This window comes from Moschus berezovskii, chromosome 7, assembly GCF_049115385.1.
Source record: "Moschus berezovskii isolate FMDL1 chromosome 7, NW_MosBer_1.0, whole genome shotgun sequence".
NCBI lineage: Eukaryota > Metazoa > Chordata > Mammalia > Artiodactyla > Moschidae > Moschus > Moschus berezovskii.
The window spans coordinates 48,670,168-48,693,001 of record NC_142466.1 but is presented as its reverse complement, the minus strand read 5'-3'; the positions used below and the strand labels follow the sequence as shown (position 1 = coordinate 48,693,001).

Sequence of the window (22,834 nt, the reverse complement as noted above, 5' to 3'; positions counted from 1 at the left end):
CTAGTCATGTCTGACTTTTAGTGAGCCCATGGACTGCAGCCTACCAGGTTCCTCCATCCATTGCATTTTCCAGGCAAGAGTACTGGAGTGGGGTGCCATTGCCTTCTCTGCAATGGACGTGGGTTTGGGTGAACTCCGGGAGTTGGTGATGGACAGGGAAGCCTGGTGTGCTGTGGTTCATGGGGTCTCACAGTCAGACATGACTGAGCGACTGAACTGAACTGAAAGGGGAACAGGTTCTGCTTTCCTCCAGGCAAAGTCTGTTAAACCCCTGAGAAAAGGATGGAAGTGCAATCTGAAAACTACCAAAGTTAAAATTAAAGACATTTCTCAAATCCAGTGAACTTTTCCAAGGAAAATACAGCCTCCATTCAGTCAGGTAGGTTGTTCTCAATGTGGTTAAAACCATCTGTTGATTTCTCCTAAGAATAAGTAAAAATAGTATAAAGTTAAAACAACAGAGGAAACAGGAGGGAAGTCATCAGTGACTGAATAACAGCAACAAATATCTGGAAGAAGAGGAAGCTGTGGAGAAAGCAGCAGGGCCAAGAAAGCTGAATAGCACGTACATGCAGAGAAGCAAGCTAATTCTGTGATTACAGAAAATTTCAGCAAGAAGAGGTGCTAAGTACTGGAAAGAGCTGGGGTAAGGCCTAGGATGAAAGCGGGGGATTGGTTCAAACAGGCTACCACTCCATACAACAGCGAAAGACTGAGTTTATTTTGTGGATTCCAGTGGTTCAGTTTCTCCAAGCTATGGGGTCCCAGATACAAGAGAGCATGACAGATAGGCACTGTAGGCAAAACAGCTGGGTGAACGGAGACCTGAACAGTGCTGAGCAACCAGAATTCTGGCTGCTAGCTGGCATCCTCTCTGGAGGCACCAAAAGGTCCAAACAGAAGCCCTACAGATCCCGATACATGGAGGACTCCAGTCCAACAGCAGCAGCCACATCTCATCACTGGTGCAATGAACTGTTAACACTCCAGAAGGTCCTGCATCCTTTCTGATCAGTTTTAACGGTCTTATGTATATAAAGGGGGGCTTTACATACATAAGGAGGAGATGCAGGTTTGATCCCTGGGTCAGGAAGATCCCCTGGAGGAGGAAATGGCAACCCACTCCAGTATTCTTGCCTGGAAAATTCTATGGACAGAGAAGCCTAGCAGGTTACAGTCCATGGGGGTCACAGAGAATCAGACATGACTGAGTGGTTGGGCCCACATATGTGTATGTAAAGGAAAGCCAAAGATCTCTCCCAGAAAGTCTCAAACGTGAGAGACTAAATAAAAAGTGCAGACACCAGGAAAGAGAAAAAGCAAAATAAAACAAAATGAACATGACAAAGGAAGTGCTGAAAGAAAAAGTGGAGGAACTATTTCACCCAGAAAGCAAATCAAAAGGCCAAGGAATTGAAAAAAAAAAATTTGCGGATCAAATCAGCATTCAAAACCTGCAAAATAGGAGCTTCAAAGAGAAAGAATAAACAGGGTTGGAGGAAGTGGGGGTTAGGGAGATAATACAAACACAGGTCCTGGATGGGAGGGCTTGCCTTCTTCAGTGAAAACCCTAAACAACTACCCAGTATGAAGAATGCTAAGAGCAGATAACACACAATAGATAGCAATGCCAAGATTCTGAAATATGAGGAGGAGGCTGGGGATAAAGTCCTGAAACCTTTCAGAGAAAACCCTCTCATTCCTCCAAAAAAGGCCACATATAAAAGCCTGAGATTAAGAATGGTACTAAATTTCCAAAGTCACTCTGCAAGCTGAAGGAAATACTGACCCATGTCCTCAAAATGCCATAGCAAAATTAATTCCAAACTAGAATTCTATAACCAGCTAAAATAGGTGCCCAGATGCGAAAGGGTAGAATAAAGACATCCAGACTTTAAATTTTGATCACATATGCATTCTTTCTCAGGAAGCTACTACAGACTGTGTCCCTTTCAAAAGAGGATGTTAAACAAGAAGATGAAATGCATGGGATCCTGGAAATGGGGATTCCATAGGAGACATGAAGGGAAGGCCCAGGATGAAAGCCAGCTGGCTCCAGGAGAGGTTTCTGCCAGTTGACTTGATGTACTGGACAGGGTGGAAATTACTATTCAGTGACAGATGAGCACACTTTGGGCTGCGAGTTTCCAAAGATTCAACTCAAAATGTCCTAAGTGATAAATGAAAGTTAATTCTCTCACGTAGCAGGAAGTTCAATAGTAGGGCAGTTGATTATTGAGCAGTTCAACATCAAAGTTTCAGATTCTTCAACCTTCTGCTCCCCCATCCCCAGTGTGCTTTCTGCATATACTGAAATTAGTCAGCAGGAAGGGGACTTTGTTCCTTGTGGGTCTGAGACCAAAGGGAACTTTCCCAGGAATATACTTCTCCTTTGAGAAGCATACTGGTCAAGACCTTCCTTAAACCTATCACTGACTTAAGGGAAGGGCCCCTGCGATTAGCTTGCAGAAGAACACTGATATGAATTAATCAAGGAGATGTGTGTAATGGCTTCGTGGAGAAAGGGTTGAAGCTGTTAAAATCTCTGACCCACCTGAAGCACATGAGGTGGGACATATCAGAGCCATGGGGAAAAGGGTAGAAACCAGAATGACGTGGGAGCCTTGCCAGGCTGAAAAAAATAGAGGAAAAGGGGGCCTGCTGGAGAAGAGTTTAAACAATTCTGATGGACAGTTTGAGAAAAATAATAGGAATGTAGGAAAGAAAGTAAATAAAAGTAAATGAGGCAATTTATTAATCCCAGGAAAAAGAAATTAGTATAGGAAATGTCATGACAGTTCATTACTTCCTTCAGTATTTAAGAAGTGACGTCAGCATAATCATATAAAATGAACACCAATTTTTCAAAAATGATGCAATTCTATTCGGAAAATGGAAAGAAACAAAGTAGGGGAACAGTGGTGGTGAAAGGTCTCACTCTGTATTTTGCCATAATAGGAAGTTAAAAGAAAATGTTTAAAACATATATGTATTTTAAAACCTCAAAAATTCTGTTTGAACACCTAGCAGAGCTAAAAAAGAACTGAAAGTTGCTTCTGGGGAGGACAAGGCCAACGGTGAAAAGAAGCAGGGCAGACGAAGGGTTTCTGGTTTTGATATACGCTTCCTAATAGTCTCAACTTTCAAAACAGTGGATGTTATTTTATTTTAGTCTTATAGACAGAACAAATAGCAGAGTTTTGTCCCCCTCTCTAAATGGGCCCATTATATGGAAAACAAACTCACAATACACTAGTCAAACAAAAGCAAGCTTCTTCCCCATTATATCTCATCACCCCACACCCAGACCCAGCAGTTCCACATCTCCACCCTTAGGCCCAGTTGGGAGTGGGGATGGGGGCGTGGGTAGGTAGACAATCTACACAAAAGAGAACCACTGGCATGGGTTCTTTTCAGGGCACCTGCCCTCCTGTGTTAGAAGTAGTCCTGGGATTGGGCAGTCTGGCAGGAAAGGCTCAGTTGTTCTCAGGTGTAACCCCAGTGCAGAATCAAGTGCGTGTGCTGTTACAGCAGACTGCTTAGAGAAAGTATTGAAGCTTAGTTTCAAAAGCAGTCAGTATTCATAGGCAGGGCTACGTGAGCCTGACACGAATCCTTCCAAGGTCTACCAATCCTTCCACACTTGGTTCCTTGGGACTCAATTGTAGTTTTAAAATTCAAACACCCGACTTATACTTAAATTCAAACTGCTGCAATATTAACAAATTCGTATAACCTTCCTTCTAACTCAAACCCTGGAGGCCTCAACTACTTTAGGGAAAAGTTCCAAAAGAGAGAGTCTCATTACAAAAAGCTGGAAGGCCCAGTTTCAAAGACAGGAAGATTTTCCCTGTGACCGTGACATTCACACTGCTACCCAGTGTGATCCTTTAAATTCACCCAGCACATTTTCCCCTACAAATCTTAATTTACTGTAGTCGCTTGTTTCCAACAAAATCTAACACGGTGTCCAATCCATCAGGCAGCTGGGAATGCAGCTGCCCTAGATGTACAGAGGCCCCATCCCTGTGCCCATTGGGCCCCAAAGGTTCCTGAAGCACTGCTCCCACCAAGGACTCCCCGTGGCTCTCATCTACCAGATCCTTGCGAAGATCGCCTGGAGGAGGAAACAGCAACCCATTCCAGCATTCTCACCCGAAGAATACCAGGGACAGAGGAACCTGGTGGGCTACGGATCATGGGGTGGGGTCACAAAGAGTCAGACGTGGTTCAACTGAGCACGCACACATGGCCTCATCTGAAGCTCTCTGATTCCTCCTCCTCCAAGAAGCTCTCTCAGATTGTTCACTGAAGGTGTCTTTCCCCCGAATCAATGCATTCAACTACCTTATATGAATTTGTTTGGTCCTTGTGTATGACTGTCAAACCTTTCCCATTCTGACTTGCTTACTATTCAATATGATAAAAGAGAAGGCCGAGACTGTTTTCTTAAAAAGGACATTTTTAGAAACCATTTTATAAATAGATTCTTAAACAAAGAAGAAACACATATACAGAGCACCCAAATTACCAGTAAGATGGACCCTAGCCCTTCTTTCCTGCACTGGGAAAACAGAACAAGAAAAATGATTCCAACTTGTGCTTAACTGTTTCCACCTAGGCAGTCAGTTTTTCAAGTAGCATTTCTATTCCTTTGCTGGTGTTTTTGCTTTTTTCCAAGGCAGGAATCAGGCTTTTCAGTCCAACTTTGACTTTATTTGCAACTTCTTGATCAGAACTCTGGAGAAGGCTGAAGAGAGAAGACAGAAATAAACAACAAGAAAAAAGTGTATTTCATAAAGCCTCCTAGACTGGTCTGCAAATACTACCTTCACACACAGTGTAAAAAATTCACTGACATGTGAGAGAAATCTTATATCTATATATTTTTTTCATTTATCAGATGAATGATGAGGGCTAAGAGTCTATATATTCTAAAACCACATAGCTTGGCCTGCTTTCACTGTGTCTTAGGACAGAACATGCTGCATTAAGATTGTTTATTACATTTATTTTATCTTGCCTTACCTCACAGGGTTGTTTTTTGTGGCTCACATGATCTCGTACCTAAAGCACCTAGCCAGAGCCTGACACGTAGTTAAGTACTCGATCGATGTGAGTCACTGAATAAGATAAGGTCAGCTCTGCTCTCTGAGATCTTGCTGGGGCACTCTATCCCAGGTGAGCGGAGCCCTGCAGGCTGGCAACAAGTAGGCCCCTTTCTCTAGATAGGGCCAGGTCACAGGCACTCTGTTGCCAAACACCAGGGCTGAATTTCTTATTCTCCCCTGACTTCCTCATGACCACATTTGCTGACCACTGAAACACATCCTAGAAAGTAATCACTTGGCACTTTTGAAAGACCCTGGCTACAATATTTCCATAATGTCCATAGAGAGGAAGGGAAATGAGCAGCCCCCAAGAGCATTCCGATGCTTGTGGGAGATAAGTAACAAGTACTGCCTGCCGCCTGCAAAGCTGAAAGGTGCCCTCTTAACAGACTTGTGACTCACTGGGTGTTTTTATGCTATATACCTTGGCTAAACACACAGTCACATCGTGCACAATAGTAATACAAGTTAATGTTTATTGAACATACGCATTAGACCTAATGCTAAGCATCATGTATGCATTATCTCATTTAGTTTTCCTAACAACCTAGGATTATTATTAATCTCATTTTACATCCAAGAAAATTAAGGCTCAGAAAAGTCAAATAATTTGTGCAAGGCCACACAGTGAGCTGGGAATGGAACCCATACATTTCAATGCTAGAGAATAACGCTTCCCTGAGTTATTTTTCAGACTGCATACAAGGCTGATTTTTTTACCCAGAATGAGGCTTTTCCACTTACTCCTAAAAAGATTTAGCAAAACAAACAAACCAAAAATAAAAACACATGCATGTACTGCATGAGTTTAAAGAAAAATATAAAGAAGCAAAGAATCGTGCCAAACAAGTCAAGCACATGACAATAATCTATAACCAAATACAAAATAATTATAATAATCAATTATTAACTTATCTACAGCTTCACTTCTCTTAGAACCTCAGATATTTCATATTTCAGTTTTAAGGAGTACTCCATAATAAACCTATAGTATCCTTCTCATGTTTAAATCCACCTGAGGGGAATTCTGATTGATGATCAATCTTAAAAAATGAATTTTATGGCACTGCCAGAATTTTTAGTTAATTGCATGTAATGAAAGAATATGTCAATAGGTGTTAACACTCCAAATGCCTGGTAAAGAAATCCATGTCAAAAAAGTTCATGTTTCAACTAATGGACTCCAGCTGCTCAACATCAACTGGAAAATGAGCTAATTTTAATGAGGAATAAACTAGTGATCAATATCACCTGTGCATCGGGAATACTGATATACCAAAAAAAAAAAAAAAATGAATGCCCAATTGGAATGTACATACTTGTGAGTACATGTGTACCAAATCAAAATATAAACTGAAGAAAAACCTGTGACATATAAACAATACAAATTAAATTGCAGAGGATCTTGCATGTGAAATACTATGGGAAATTCAAGCTGAAACTGGTAACTGTTTTTTCCAAAGCCTGATGACACAGCAGGGGGAAAAATCAACAGTGACTGCTTTAAAACAACACAGAATCTATTTTAAAATGAATATCCTTAATAGAAGGGTTTTATCTGGGAACAGAATACATGGTAATTTCAATGCCCTGTAAATTATAAACTCGACCTATGTCCAGGCAAATACAAGTTAACCATATGTCTCAATTCACAAATCATCAATTTTCTATCATTTTAATTAGAAACAAAGATAAGCAGGTAGACTGTAATAGCTAATGCTTCTCGAATCCTTTCAGAATAGTTGAAAACAAAGAATTATATGTAAAGTCAGTTGTGATTTTAAAAAAAAACCTTCATCAGATTCCATAGGAACAAAACGAATTCATTAAAAAGGCATACAATTATACTGTGGTCAAAACCAAAAATATGGTGAAACAATCAAATGATGCCTTGTAAATGCTCTAATTTTATGATTCTTGATATCCAAAATAGGACATATGGAAAAAGTGACATTTACTCTCTTATATTTGGCAAATTAAGACCAAGGGTGACTGAGAGGAATGCTGGGCTACTGAAAACAGACATTCCAACCGAGAAATAAATGTGAAGGAACCATGTTTTGCACCAACAGGCATTATGGTTAAAAAGCCTCAGCAGGAAAGGCATACACTCCACATACCTAGAGAGAATAATGGCTCCTCGATTGACACTAGCCCAGGACTTCAGGTTCTCCACACCAACACGTTCTATGAGGGTTTTTGCAAAACAACCTGTAAAATAAACTGAAACTTCATGAACGTCACATACCAATCACTCTCTCTCCACTACTCTTAGAGTGGGAAACACGTTTTAATAGGAAAGCTAATAGAGTTCTCACCCAATATCACTTAACACGAAAGATTCCAGCTCAGCTTGACGTAACGTGTTTTTAATATAGCCATTTCTTTCAACTCTGACCCAAATCCCCAGCTATGTTTAGCAGTAATTACTCAAGAGAAGCAATGAATTTTTATAAAATGCTCACTTGGTCAGGTTTGCCTTTCTTTGTACTATTTAATTATTTAATCCTAATCTGAAAGTTAATCAGGAAGTAAAGGTATAATAGCAACGTTTGGTTAAAACTTTTGGTTAAAAGTTGCTCCTCCAGGAAAATGCTCACTCCGAAAGTGCCATGCATGAACACAATTAGGTTTTCTCTCTACAACACTAAACATTTGTTCTTCCATCAAAAATACCATTCATCTTTTGTTATTGCAGTACATCTGATTCCCAAGGTTTTAGAGTATATTATCGTATTCACTGGGTCATCTAAGCATGACTAACTCTAGGACAAAGGAGAAACTCTGAATACCAGGATCTGGTGCAGATGGAAGTAGGGACAAATAAAGGCAGATATCCTGGGTAGGTCCCACATACAATTCATTCAAAGATATCCAGTAGTGAGGAACCTTTAAAAGCCAAGGGGTCTATGGCTATTTCACTCTTTGTGGCTTGTGCTCAAGACGGACAGAAACCAGCTGGTGAGGCAGATGACGTTTTCCAAAGGTGGCCACAGCAACATCTCCTCTCCTGCGTATGCTTCTAGAATAGTGCCACTTCCCTATCTAGAGGTGGAACTGGTATCTTCTTGTGAACTGGATGAGCCTTTGTGACTGGCGTGAAAGTATAGTACAAGTGACCTTAAATCACTTCTGAGGCTAAACCATGAAGTACCATGTGCCTAAGGAAACTCAGCACACTAGAGAGAGGGACTGAGGCCGTTGGACTTAGCCACTGCCAGTCATGGTGTAAGTGGATACTCCAACCCCAAGCCAAGCAGCCCTGGATGACTCGGGGTAGAGCTCCACCAAACACCACCGAATGACTGCTGTTCTGAAAACTACTAGGTTTTGAGGCAGATTGTTACACAGCTACAGATAACCAAGACTGGTAGCCATGCATTTGGTGCTACACGAAAATGAGGAATACTTCGAGTCCAAGCAGATGTGTTTTAGGGTTGCCAGTGCAATTGAAATAAGGGGAAAAGTCACTAGAAAATTCTTCACATTTTACAAGTAAGCAAGAAAACTTTTCTGACATAAACTCAGCTCAACTATGTATAGACTTTTTAATAATGAAAAAGATGATTCAATATATTATTTTTTCTTCAAAGTTTATTACAAGAAGATTTCTTTTTTATTAAAAAAAAAAAATTACAGTGAGAAATAGGGCCAAGTCTATTTTCTTAAAGACAGAGTGAGAAGTGACAGCTCTACTGCTTCAGTGATTGCCTTGCTAGCCATCAGCACTGCAACTTGCCTCAAGACATAAATTCATGATCTGTCACTTTTTTCAGACACAGTAATAGAAAGCCTGAACTGTTTTAACTCAGTGGGAGGAAATCTCTTTAGTGGCTAAAATAGAGTCTGAATCGAGTTTGAATTTAGAAAGAGAAGGTCTGGTCAAAGAGACAGGACTGACAGGGGAAGGACATGCAACTTCTCACTTAGATAAAAGATGCTGTCGTCCTCCTGGGAGATGAGTTTCTACAGAGCAGCTGTAAGGTTTATGAAAAACTGTGAAGTGCCGAGGACTGGCTTGCTCTTTGGTCATATGTATTCCAAGGCCAAACTGGCATCAGTTAAAAATTCTCTGATAAGGGTAATTTTCTTCTGGTTATCCTTTCCTCAAAACTAGAGATAAATATGTTTTTCAATTGGGGTGATGATACTCACAAACGGGCCCTCCTACTCAGCTCTCACCATCCTCAAAGAATAAAATGACATTTTAAAGCACTGGACAAGCCTGTTTTGAGGTCTGAAGTAGTAGAAGAGGGAGGGAGGGTGGGAAAGGGAAAGAAAACACAAGGATTCAAGGAGACAAATCTCCAGGGGAAAAAGCAGTAATCACTAAATCATTTCTTACAGTTATCATGTCTCAACACTCAACGAGCTTTCATCTGAGCTCATAAATGGCCAGCATAAAGTTCAAGGATGCCAGACATTACTGAAATTTCACATATAATACCAGAAGAGGTCAAGTTGCACAGCCTACCTTCTCTTCCACGTTCTTTCATCTTTTTATCTTGCTCGATTAACCACTTTAGAACCAAATGTCCAGCAGGATGTTCTGCTATGTGAAGCTGTGAAGGTCAAGAACACATTAATAAGAAGCCGCCTTCATCCACCTGATATCACCACATACGGATAAGGTCTCAGGCGAGCTGGAAGTTCCACAAGGCTTAAGAGGTCTTTATTGAGAATGACTACTACTCCTGGAAAGACAAGACCTACTCCAACCCCAACCGAAACGAAGACAGTTATTCAAGATAACACAGCCACCGACACAGCTCACACTCAGCTTTGTGAGCTCCAGATTGAATAGCTCTACCATTAGGCTCGTCTTAAGATCACACAAACCACTTTTCAGATCGTCATATGCAGTTCTGAGGAGCAACACAGTAGAAACACTGAAACCCGATGTTGAACCATGTTTAAGTACAGGTGCCTGAGGAGCATTGCCTGGTGAGCAGGATAAGACACCATCTTTCAGCTTAACCTCCCTCCTTTTCAAGGGCCATTTGAACTGTTCGCATAGAGATCAATCTCTCCGTGTCCAGTGTGGGAGACAAGCTCTCTCTCCTTACAGAGGAACTTTCAAGACACATGCATCATCCCAATTTGTTAACAGGATCTGCTCCATGATGGCAGGAGTCAGAGCATCTCTAAGACCCCTGACCCATTTCTTTCCCCATCTCTTGTGTCAGACAACGGCCAGCTCCCCAAACATGTCTTTCCATCAGGAGCTCACAAACCTGCACAGGAGCGAGGCCCAGCAGAATTTGGCTTCTGCCTTCCTCTTCCCTCTGCTCACTGATTTCCAGCCCCCTGTGCCTGCTGTTCTCAAACATGCTGAGCTCTTTACTTCCTCTAGGAGGCCACACATGGCTCTTCTCTCTGCCTAGAATCTTCTTCCTTCACTCAGCTACCCATCTTCTGGGTCTCAGCTTAGCTTTCACTGCCCTGGGAAGTCCTCTGAGGACAAGTTGGTTCCCATTTGTATACAATCCCATAGAACCTAAAGTTTTCCTTCACACCGCTTATCTCTATTCTACAATAAATAATCATTTGTGTATGTATTTATTTAACTATAATGCTTCCCCAAATGGCATTCTCTTTTTTAGGTGGGGGTAGGGGGATTGTGGGCCACTGCCTAGCATATAACTGGTGCATGAACCGATAAACTTGAGATACAAGACAGAATAATACAAGGCCCAAATAACATAAGCAAGAGCAAAGAAAGAGCAAAGAGGGTTTTCCTGATGGTCCAGTGGTTAGAAGTCCGCCTGTCTTTGCAAGGGACATGGGTCCAATTCCTGGTCTGGGAACTAAGATACCACATGCCAATGGGGCAACGAAGCTTGTGCCCCGTAACTACTGAAACTCACTCACTGACAGCCTGTGCTCTGCAACGGGAGAACTCACCACAGTGAAAGGCCTGTGCACTGCAACTAGGGAGGAGCTCCCACTCACTGCAACTGGAGAAAGCCTGCACACAGCAACAGAGACCCAACGCAGCCAAAAACAAATAATAATTCAAAAAAGAGGAAAGGAAAGAGCACAGAGTTTCTGCTTGAGAGGGAATTAAAAAAGACTTCATGGAGAAGGATTCTGAGGACTCGGAAGGATGAATAAGGCAGTTTCTGCAGGAAGAGCGCAGGAAAATGGAAGTATAGGCAGCACTTGCGACTGAGAAAAGAAGTACATACAAATGAAGAAGTACAAAGTCCACAGCAAATTCTAAACAGAATTAAGAACACAGAGAATGCTGGAAAGGCAGCCTGCGTCAGTCATGGACAACATTAACAAAAGTCTGTTTTTACTCTGCAGATAATGTACAGTCATCAAAAGACAGTGAGTGTTAAAGTCAGTGTTAACAGCATTGGTGTTCTGAATTCACAATTTCCAAATGTACTGTGGGTAGGAGGTGAGCAAACAATCATTAAAAGGCTCTTTCTAGCAGTGTTCCCAGAGACGGGAGTTTCTCTGGCCATGGTGGCTTTCTCGCCTGTCTCATGGTGGCATCTCACCTCTCCGTCCTTGCCGCCAGCATGTAGCTCTGCCACTGCCAAGCTGGCGACAGCGTCCATGGCGGGCTGCACGTCTCCCGTGGCAGTGCCCAGGATGTCAGCCACCAGCACACATGCGGACTTATCCAGGACCACCTCCTGGGTGTGTCCCTGCAGGTAGCTTAACAAAGCTGGAGAAATGGACTCTAAGAGCTCTCGCTGGCGGATCTCTGTGTCTTTCTTACTGTGGGAACATGATGAATGAAGAATCAAGGTAAGATGAATAGCAATGTGGTGCTTTACTCATACAGAAACCTCTAAGGCTTTTAAGAGCTAATGTCCTGCTCTGCTATAATTGTCTGATTTCTGCTATGCATATGGATAAGCAATTGGAGGCTGGGATATCTTTCATTTTTGGGTCCCCAGGATCTGAATAGTGCCTGGCACAGAACGGGCACTCAGTAAGTGAAGCTCGCCTTGTGTATTACACACACACACAAACCCCAAACCAAACACAGACAACAACAAAATATCTCACAAGACAAGATATGTTTAGATTACAGTATGGATTCTGCTCTCTAGTGGACTTGATTAACTGGTTGCTTTAAATATAAAGCAAAATCATAAAAAAAACACACAGTCAGCCACCTACTATGTGCTGGGTCTCAGAGGCATTCTTTTGGCAGGATACTTTCATTTTCTTTTCAGGATAAAAACTTTTAAGAATCTGCCACAACTACAGGCTTAAAAATGGAATTCACCTTTGGAGTCTGAGGGAGGAAGCATGAGAGGTGGACACGTGTGCCACTCAAATGAATGAACAACCAGAGTGGGCTAAAGCCCTCACCTGTGTGCATTACCGTCTCCCTTCTGCAGAACTTCAATGATCTCTCGCACCGTGTGAGCAGGATCTCTGGGGCTTAGTAAATACAATAGGACCTTCCTTCCATATTTGTCATTTACTATGTTTGGCAAGGAATTGATAATTTCCTGTAAAATTATAGAAACAGAAAGTGAAACTATACACAAACTATGCTTAGAAACTATACACAAACTGAATGGAAAAGGATATATAACTTTCCCCCAACATAATGAAAAACGTACAGCTAGTTCTGAAATCGTCTCATTAAAGCTAAAGAAATTTCTTACACAAGGAACACAGAACTGCTTCTCTACTAGGACTAGCATTACTGAACAATCCATTTATAGCTGACTGACCAAGCCCAAGGACTTAAGGAGCTAACTCATTCATCGTAACCAATATTTCTTAGGTGGCTATTACTTGGGACATTGCTTGCTGGGGCCACTGAGCAGATACAGTTAATTTGCAGCTGCACTTAAATGCAGCATCAGCATTGATCGGGACCATTCTTCCTAGAATTTCCCCACTGAGATGTATTTGAACGGAGATAAAGAAACTCTGTTAAATAGAACAAGTGGATAAAGGCTTTTAAAGTTAGGTTACTTATTCATAGCAAATGAAGTATCGCATGGAAAACAAAAAGAGGGGGGAAGGGAAATAACTGCAGAAAGACTCTATGGAGCAGTTACACATAATTGCTTTCTATGACATTTCCCATCAAGTTACCAAGAACAGTAACCTCCTTTTCTAGTTGTTTGAGTTTAAGGAACAAAGGCAATGTCATCCCCACCCCAACGAGCTCCCGTATAGATTTGGTGATGTCTACTAAGACAGAGAAATCACTGTGTAAAAATTTCTTTATTCTAAATATGCAAAAGAAAAATCATTAGCCTTTCCCTAACATTCCTATTTCTTATCAAACAAACCTAATAAATATTCAAAGCCACGTGCATCTAAACACCAGAGATTCTTCAGAACTGGTTGGGGCCACAGAAAAACTCCAGCCCAACCACCCACGTTTATAGAAACGAGGAACCCTGAAAGGGGGGAGGTGACCCACAGGATGACGCTGGGGTGTTTAGTAAAAGGGCTCTGACTAGTCTTGGTCCCCTAACTTTCCAACTCTAGTCTCTCTCAAAGAGAACATGTACCCGCCTCATCAGGAAAGGAATTCTCTAGATGTTATACTCAGATCTGCTATTCTCTTAAGTGCCTATCAAGTAGAATGAGATTAGTAATGTTAGTGGGGGAAAAAAACAAGTTGGAAAATATGCACAATAGATATCACCACCTCAAAATGAATAAAAATTTAAACTACTCAGAAAAAATGAACTTAAAATTTCAGTAAAAAAGGGGAAGACAGAAAAAAAAAATGTACATAATTTATCATGGGGATGGGAGCTTTCCTCCAATTTCAAGGTAAACTTGCCTCAAAGTAGACTCAATATATGGATTTCTGATAAAGAAGCATTTAGTGCCACAAATATGGGCTACCTTTAATGTGGCTTTTTCAATTTTAACTAAGTCATAAAAGAAAACAAATGCTTTAATCAGTTGAAGGAAGAGACTGAGAATTATATGTAGCTTAGGTGAATTTCTACAATCGTTAAAAGACCTCCATAACTTTGCTGTCTTTAAAAAAGCCCTCTGGGGTATTATATCTTTAAAACACTTGATTTTTTGAAAGGAAAAAACCAAAAAGGCAAAGTGGGGGGAGGGGAGGATGCTGTGAAGAACTATAAATGGCTGCTATTTAATGAGCTATTTTCTCTTGGTATAGGAAGAAAAGGGGGGTGGCATGAAGCCAGCATGTATTCTTCAATGCACTTGGCCTTCTCTATAGGTTCTACACTTAAGGGCTAGTGCAGTGTACTTAGCTTAGGAAGAAATGGTTTCACTTTAACACAAGATGCACATAAAACCCATGCAAAACTACTACTCAAGGACTAGCCCCCAAATTCACTGAAATTTAACTACCTTTCAGTTTGCAATTAAGGAATTTAGAATCTACACTCATGTTGGTCTGTTTCTTGAAATAGTGTAATGTTTATAAACTAACAATCCTAAGAAACTAAAAAACGTTTACTTAAAAATGTGTCATTTAATTCTCCCCCAACTCCTACTATCTTAGGGGAAAAAAGACAGTCTGAGTGATGCTGTATTATGGAGTACTAATTCATTTCTATTTAACCTGGGGTACACACTTTCACTTTCACACATTGGAGAAGGAAATGGCAACCCACTCCAGTGTTCTTGCCTGGAGAATCCCAGGGACGGGGGAGCCTGGTGGGCTTCTGTCTATGGGGTCACACAGAGTCGGACACGACTGAAGTGACTTAGCAGCAGCAGCAGCAACACAAAGAAGAGAATTTTCTAGATGATCACTTGGAGAACACTGAATGTCAGAACACGTAGAGACAGGAAAAGAGAGCTATAAAGAGCAGCTGATTTGTGTTGAATTTGGTCTTTGGGTTCAAGTTGTGTAGCCTTTGGAAAAACCTTATACCTCAATACATCAATTCTCTTTTCTGTGCAAAAGGAAACTGATATACCTGCCCAACCTGTGGGCCACTACCAGGAGTAAATAAAAAAATTCACTCTGCAAACTGGGAAGTGCTATAACATCATTTTCTTCACAAAAAAAACTCCTCTCAATGTACAGCACCTTTAACTATGGAGATTAAATAAAGCTGATGGAGTCACGAGTCTGGCATCCTCAAAAGAGAACTCCAACAACAAGGGTTCAAATGTACAGGTTTTCAATTCACTTTCCCTCTGACTTAGAGAAAATCAAAACAATTTTAATTGTTGTAACTTCTTTACCTTATTTATTTTACTCTAAATCAGGTATGCCCAAAGAAAGGCACTGCCAAAGAATGTCCAAACTACCACACAATTGCACCTATCTCACACACTAGCAAAGCAATGCTCAAAATTCTCCAAGCGAGCCTTCAACTGTATGTGAACCAAGAACTTCCAGATGTTCAAGCTGGTTTTAGAAAAGGCAGAGTTCAAATTGCCAACATCCACTGGATCACAGAAAAAGCAAGAGAGTTCCAGAAAAACACTGACTTCTGCTTTATTGACTATCCCAAAAGCCTTTGTGTGGATCACAACTATAGAAAATTCTTAAGAAATGGGAATACCAGAGCACCTACCTCCCTCCTGAGAAAGCTGTATGCAGGTCAAGAATCAACAGTTAGAACTGGACATGGAACAACAGACTGGTTCCAAATTGGGAAAGGAGTATATCAAGGCTCTATACTGTCACCCTGTTTATTTAACTTACATGTAGAGTACATCATGCGAAACGCTGGGCTGGATGAAGCACAAGCTGGAATCAAGATTGCCAGGAGAAATAAAAATAACCTCAGATATGCAGATGACACCTCCCTTATGGCAGAAAGCAAAGAGAACTCAAGAGCCTTTTGATGAAAGTGAAAGAGGAGAGTGAAAAAGCTGGCTTGAAACATTCAAAAGACTAAGATCATGGCATCCGGTCCCATCACTTCATGGCAAATACATGGGGAACAGTGGAAACAGTGACAGACTATTTTCTTGGACTCCCAAATCACTGCAGATGTTGACTGTAGCCATGAAATTAAAAGACGTGTGCTCCTTGGAAGAAAAGCTGTGACCAACCTAGATGGCATATTAAAAAGCAGAGGCATTACTTTGCTGACAAAGGTCTGTCTGGTCAAAGCTATGGCTTTTCTAGGAGTCAGAGAGTTGGACCATAAAGAAAGCTGAGCACCAAAGAACTGATGCTTTTGAACTGTGGTGTTGGAGAAGACTCTTGAGAGTCCCTTGGACTGCAAGGAGATCCAATCAGTCCATGCCGAAGTAAATCAGTCCTAAATATTCCTTGGAAGGACTGATGCTAAATGAAGCTCCAATACTTTGGCTACCTGATGCAAAGAACTGACTCACTGAAAAAGACTCTGATGCTGGGAAAGTTAGAAGGCAGGAGGAAAAGGGGAGAAAAGAGGATGAGATGGTTGGATGGCATCACCGACTCGATGGACGTAAGTTTGAGTGAACTCCGGGAGTTGGTGATGGACAGGGAGGCCTGGCGTGTTGCGGTCCATGGGGTCGCAAAGAGTTGGACGCGACTGAACTGAACTGAAGTGAAAGAAGGTATGTACACAGAAGAAAAGTGAAGGAAGAACAAAGGAACTCCCTTGTGAAAACCTGTGGCCATTCTGACCTTGGGATGGACCCTTGTCAGATTCTTTGGCATTCCTGTTTTGCCACCCTCTTTTAAGAAGGAAAGGTAAATCTCAAAGTGAAAGGTACACACTGGAAGCAGGGTTAGAGCACACATGGATTTTCGTGGAAGAAAGAAATGCAAAACACCCATCCACGCCCATCCATGGAGCACGTTCCTCCGTGGTAGGCTGTGTGCGGAACAAAAAGAAATGCAGACTGGCCTTAGCCTTAAAGAGCTAAAATCTAGCGGAATAGGCAAGAAAACACAATAAAAAATTAAAACTAAAAATAAGGGATTTAATTAATGAATAAAAACAGAAATGTAAAAAGAAAGATCACGAGCAGTGATTGAGTGTTTTGTTTAAAAAATATGGTGATTTATCCAGAAGTCCAACTTTTGGGGTCTACTCAAAAACTTGGGATGTGGTTATTAAGAGTTTTGGTTTTGTAAGATGGAAAAGCTATGGAGAATGGTTGCAGAACAATGTGAATATACTTAATAGCACTTAACTGTACACTTAAAAATGGAAAATTTTATCACAATTAGAAAGAAAAACAAGTTGGAAGAGCTATCACCATGGGGCTCACATTCCCAGAGATGGGAGCTGGGGGTGGCTATTGCCTTGGACAAGGCATGGACACTCCCCTGCTTTCTTCACAGCACCCCCACCAACCCTCCAACTTGGCCTGCCTCACTCATTTACCTGCCTGGTCAATGAATGTTTCTTAGTGTGTAAGCCCTGGGTGAGACCACAACTAACTGCTAAATGAACAGATGGCAAGGACAAAAACCTGTAAGAGTTGAGAGGATGTGGACAGCAGGTCCAGTTGGGAGATCAGAGAACACTATGTGGAGATTAAAATGGAGCTGGGTTTTAAAGAGAAGAGGAGGAGTGTTTATTAGGCTACAATGTCAACCTGACATTTCAGGAAAACCAGTTACTTGGTATAGAGTGCTTAGCAACATTAAGCTTTCTTGGATATTTTTATAAGCACTGCATAATGCAACAGGTTTTGTAGTGGCTGGGCGGGTAACACAGACACATGACTCTTTATAAACATATGGGCAGCATATCTGGCAGCACTCAGTTCTGCTAAGTAAATGCCTCAGAGAAATAAGGAGACATGCAAGAATAATTATAGAACTGTTTGGAATAGCAAAAAATAATAACAGTGTTTAAAGTTTTAAACACTATAAACCACCTAAACATCCATCAACAGAAAAATGGAAAAATCAACTGTGGTCTATTCACACAGTAGAAAATTATTCGGCATTGAAAAATGAATGGTTTAGAACAATTATGGGTAAACCATGGCCTGTGCTTCCTGTGAGTTAAGAATATATATTTTTGAACATTTTAATGTGCTATTTAAAAAAAAAAAAAAAGCAAACAAGAATGTGCTACAGAGACCACATATGGCCCACAAATCCTAAAATAATTACTATCTAGCCATTTACTAAAAAAGCTTGTCGACCCCAATGATGAGTTAAAAATACAATGCCAAAGGAAAGAACAAGTTGCAGGAGAAAGCACACGTCTCTTATATAGAATCTGTAAACATGTAAATACTATAAACATTTACATATAGCAAAAGGATAAAGGAATGCATGCAAATAATAAGTACCAATCCATCAGAACAGAGATGAGAGGGTGGGAAACGGGGTGGTGTGTACATATAAAGGACACAAGGGTCTTGAGCTTCAACTCTATTTGTCAAGTTTTACTTCTTCATGCCCAGTCATTCGGGAGGCTGGGTGTTCACTGTTATTATCCTTTATACCTAACTGTACAGCATCTTAGAGATAATACATGTAAAAGTATGCATCAATATTTATTCACTCTCGAAGAGCAACTGTCAATGTACTTACTTCCTTTCTAGAGACTCACTGCTCTCAAAGCAGCTGCACCACACCAACAATTCCAGGATTGGATTTTTAAGTCTGCTTATTTTGGAAAGCAAAGTAGGTGGGAAACAGTGAGTATCCATTTTGAAAGGTGAGGGCTCGGCTGACCAGGCTGTGATTTCAACCTGACATTTCAGGAGTCTGGTTACCCTAAACAGAATGCTTAGCAACACCAAGCTTTCCTGGGTATTTTTAAAAAGCACTGCATACTGCCACAGGTTTTGTGGTGCATGTGCGGGGAAAATGCAAGCACAATTAGCATTCCAGAATTTTATCGCTAGCTACAGAGTTTAATGATACACAGAACCCAGCGAGCATTTGTCAGCTAGAGGAAGGACGTCAGCAAATGAGGCCATTTTCAGGGTAAGCTGCCCTAAGTATGAGAAAGTCACTAGGAATGTGGGTTAAACAGTTGTGGGAATCAAGCTGATAAGCACGAGGAATTAAAACTGTTTCAACAGCAACTATAAGTGGGATAAATCTTTGGAAAAAATTAATCTAGCAGACAATCGTGGCAAATTCTGAAGGAAGTAGGGTTTCTCTTAAAATCCATTTGGAACAGTTATGTAAATTTCAGTTGTCATGAAAATATTAAACAAAAGCAAGTGTTCAATAGCCCAGTCTGTTTCCACTTTCATGAAACAACTTTATTCATTAGCCAATCTAAGGCCTCACATTTCTGTCACTGGAATGAAAAACAAGCATTATTGATAGGAGTCAAAAGGGTAATAAAGTCACAAGGAATGTGTCAAAATAGTTAGTGACATGAAAGTCTTGCCAACATGTTTCTTCCCACAATCCTGTTCCAGAGAAAGTCATCACAATCTTAAAACAGTCAAGGGAAAAGCTGGAAAATGACAGCAAGGGCGTGAGAAATTCACACACTGGGATGTACAGCTGGCTTCTAAGAAAACAAATCTCCTGCCCCTTCACTAGTTGGGATATTCTCCCTAATCACCCGGCTCTATTGGTCCAGATAGGATTGAGAAAGGCCTCAGCACCACCACAGCCAACAGGGCAATCCTCTTTCTGAACATTCATATGCTGCTCCCTGCAGACAGTATGGAAGCAGCTTCTGTCACTAAGATGTCTGCAATGACCCCATCCATGTGTTACACCCTTCAGATGAACAACTGGTGTCTATACAGATTATATGGTTTTAAAAACATTTCCAGGTTTGGTCGCTGCTACCCATGTTGCAGTTTCTTATCCCTTCCCCTACAACTTGTATCACACGCCCCACACCACTGTCCGCTAGAAATAAAGGAAGGAAAAATAAAAGTAGATCATAGGACCAGAAGTCAGAAAAGTGTGCAGTAATTAAAGAATGAAGAAAGTTATTTCATAATGCAGTTTCTACTTTGGTACAGTGTTAAAGAATATTCAGTTTTTCAGAGGGCAAATTTAGTGAGGACAATGTATTGATAAGGCAGGATAGATGTATTGATAAGCTGTGCAGAGATAGTTTCTCCAAAGGGAGAGAGAAAAAGGTCATGGATATCTTCTGCCTGGGGGGACGTAAGTTCCTGAAAACTGAAGAATTACTATGTAAATAAATTTCTCATCAAATCTAGACACTACATTGCTGATTTTTCATTTACTATGGGGTTGGTCAAAAAGTTCATTAGAGTTTTTCCATAGTATTGTATGGAAAAACCCAAACGAACTTTTTGGCCAACCCAAAATCATATGGTCTAAAAAGTCATGCTATCCTAATTTAAGCAGTCTTTTACATGTTTAAAGCAATATTAATTAGTAATATGAAATAACAAGATTATGGTTTATACAGGAATAAAGCAACCCCTCAAATTAGGCTTAATTAAGGCAACTAAAAAATAACAAATACTGACAGAAAGCACACTTTACACACCTATTTGTGAAATCAAACTTAAATGTTTAAAAATGACATATCCATTTAACTTAAATTCAAGACCATGCAAATTACTCACTGATATGATTATCTGTTTCACAAGCTTCGTATCATCAATACAATCAAAGGCCGCCAGTAAAACCAAGTGGGAATATTGGCCCTGCAGGAATTAGAAACCAGTAAAGGTTAAAAGATACACAGATTCTCCCTTTTCTTTCACCCATGGAGTTACTTTATTAAGGTTATCAACCTGACAACTTATCCCATAATAGAAATGGGATAGATAAAAGTCACTCAAAGAAACGTGCTCTCTTATCAGGACCTAGTTAATTACATTCTAGGTTGAGTAACAGAAAGAAACAGATGAGCACATTCTTCAATATCAAATAGCTGAGACTCATTTTTGAAACTAACCAGATACCTCTCAAAAATAGGTATCCTGTTAATGAATAGGATTACAGTCAAAGTGGGAGGAAATAAAGGAATATAAAATATGTTAAACTATGTATAGCATTTCAATCATGAAAATAAAAATATATAAATTTAGGTGTAATAAAATAATATATATAAAATATACATAATACACACACAAGAAATCCTGGAAGGAAACACACTGTCACCTTTGGGTTGAAGGATTACAAATGATTTTTCACTTTCTTTTGAAAAATTACACAACTGCTTTAAAATAATCTTATATAATTAAAATAGAAACACCAAAAAAAAAAACCTAGAAGAATATACTTATATACTGCATATGAGAATAAGATAAAGTGAATTGCTTTTAAACATTACAGCAGCATGAGACTACCTAAATATACATTAGGACTTTCACAATTGTCACTCTTTAAATAACAGAATTATTTTCATAATGCTGACAGTGTTCCAAAAATTTAAAGAATTTCTACTTTATGTTAAAGAAGAGTTTTCAAAGCTTGTGGCATATTTCTTTTCTATCTCAGATGATGATATAAATCTTTTTTTTAAAACTCTAGAGGTATTTGACTTTTGCTACCAACCAATGGGTTTTCCTGATGGCTCAGCTGGTAAAGAATCCGCCTGCAATCAATACTCATTCAGAGCCATATCTGATAAATATGGCAGGAATAGCATCTCAATCAGAAACAGACTGGAGAAAAATAACAAAGGTCTAACATCTTTACTATACATATAAGATCAAAAATCAATTAAAAGGGGGTTAAGAACATCAAGAATTAGTCCACAAAGTACAAATGGCTTTAAGTATATGAAATAATGCTCATAAATTAAGGACAATAATTAAAACAAAATACCATTTGCTACCTAGCTTATACACAAAAGTGAAAGCCCTTGATAATATACTAATTTGGCAAAGGTCTGGGAAAAAGCAGGCACACTTTTATGTTGCTAGTGAGAATGTAAAGTGGTTCAACCTCCTTAAGGGCAACTGACAGTAGCACTAAAAATTTTAAAGGCATGTACCTTCTGATCTAGCAATTCTAGGCAGGTATCTTACAGACATGCTTCCACATATGAACAAAGGCTATGCCCTGGAGAATTATTTGAAATAAAAAACTAGAAACTACCCAAATGTCCAATAGTAGGGATTGGTTAAATGAACTATGGAAGATATATAATATAAAGTCAGTAACAAGAAAGAGGTAGATATATATATATATATATAGAAATAAAATGATCCCTGAGATGAATTAAGTGGAGGAAACAAAGTAGAGAACACTGTGCTTATAGTATACAACTACTGATTTTCTGGTTCTTTAAGTCCCACACACAGAAGTGTGCCCAAGTGCAAAATATCACTGGGTGAATACAGAAGATGGAACAGAATTTAAGAGAGAAACAGACAATTCTACTATTATAGCTGTAAGTTTTACGACACTTCCTCAGCAACTGACAGAAGTAGACAGTGATAAATAAGTCAGTAAAAACATCTATGACCTGAAAACAGTACCAATCATTTTGATCTAACTGACGTTTATAGAGAACTACAGCCACAATCTTTTCAAGACATTAAAACAGACCATATGCTGGGCCATAAAATAAGTCATAAATTTTAAAAGACTGAAATAATACAGAGTATGTCCTAACATATGGAAATTAAACACTTCCAAATAACCCAGAGACCAAACCCATGGACAGTATTAGTTTATCTCACCCCCTTAGAAGCAGTTCCTTAAAACAGGCACTGCATTGCTAATTTGTTAACTTTGCGATGCCTTGTGGGGATTTGGTTCTCCAAAGAAAAATTATTACTGATATAACAAAATTGGAAAACAATCTAACTTTATTACTGAAGACTGTCTTTTACTATTAATACCTTTCATAACTTTCTTCTTCTTTAGATGGCATTTTATTTTCAAATTTTTATTTTATATTGGAGTACAATCGATTTAC

General features: G+C 39.9%; 1 protein-coding gene across 7 annotated transcripts in view; it reads right to left on the bottom strand.

Moving 5' to 3' along the window:
• Positions 1-1,917: 1,917 nt before the first annotated feature.
• PUM3 (pumilio RNA binding family member 3) overlaps positions 1,918-22,834 on the bottom strand; it is a 53,021-nt gene continuing 32,104 nt past the window's right edge. For 5 of the 7 annotated variants that reach the window (XM_055428316.2, XM_055428311.2, XM_055428310.2 and 2 more), the window contains exons 13-18: positions 20,526-20,606; positions 12,447-12,589; positions 11,621-11,843; positions 9,586-9,673; positions 7,232-7,334; positions 1,918-4,750 (exon numbers count right to left, since the gene is read on the bottom strand). In XM_055428316.2, the coding sequence (XP_055284291.2) occupies positions 4,618-4,750; positions 7,232-7,334; positions 9,586-9,673; positions 11,621-11,843; positions 12,447-12,589; positions 20,526-20,606 (771 nt within the window). In that variant the 3' untranslated portion in view covers positions 1,918-4,617. The remainder of the gene's footprint in view (positions 4,751-7,231; positions 7,335-9,585; positions 9,674-11,620; positions 11,844-12,446; positions 12,590-20,525; positions 20,607-22,834) is intronic. The other 2 variants (XM_055428308.2, XM_055428309.2) reach the window with 2 other exon arrangements.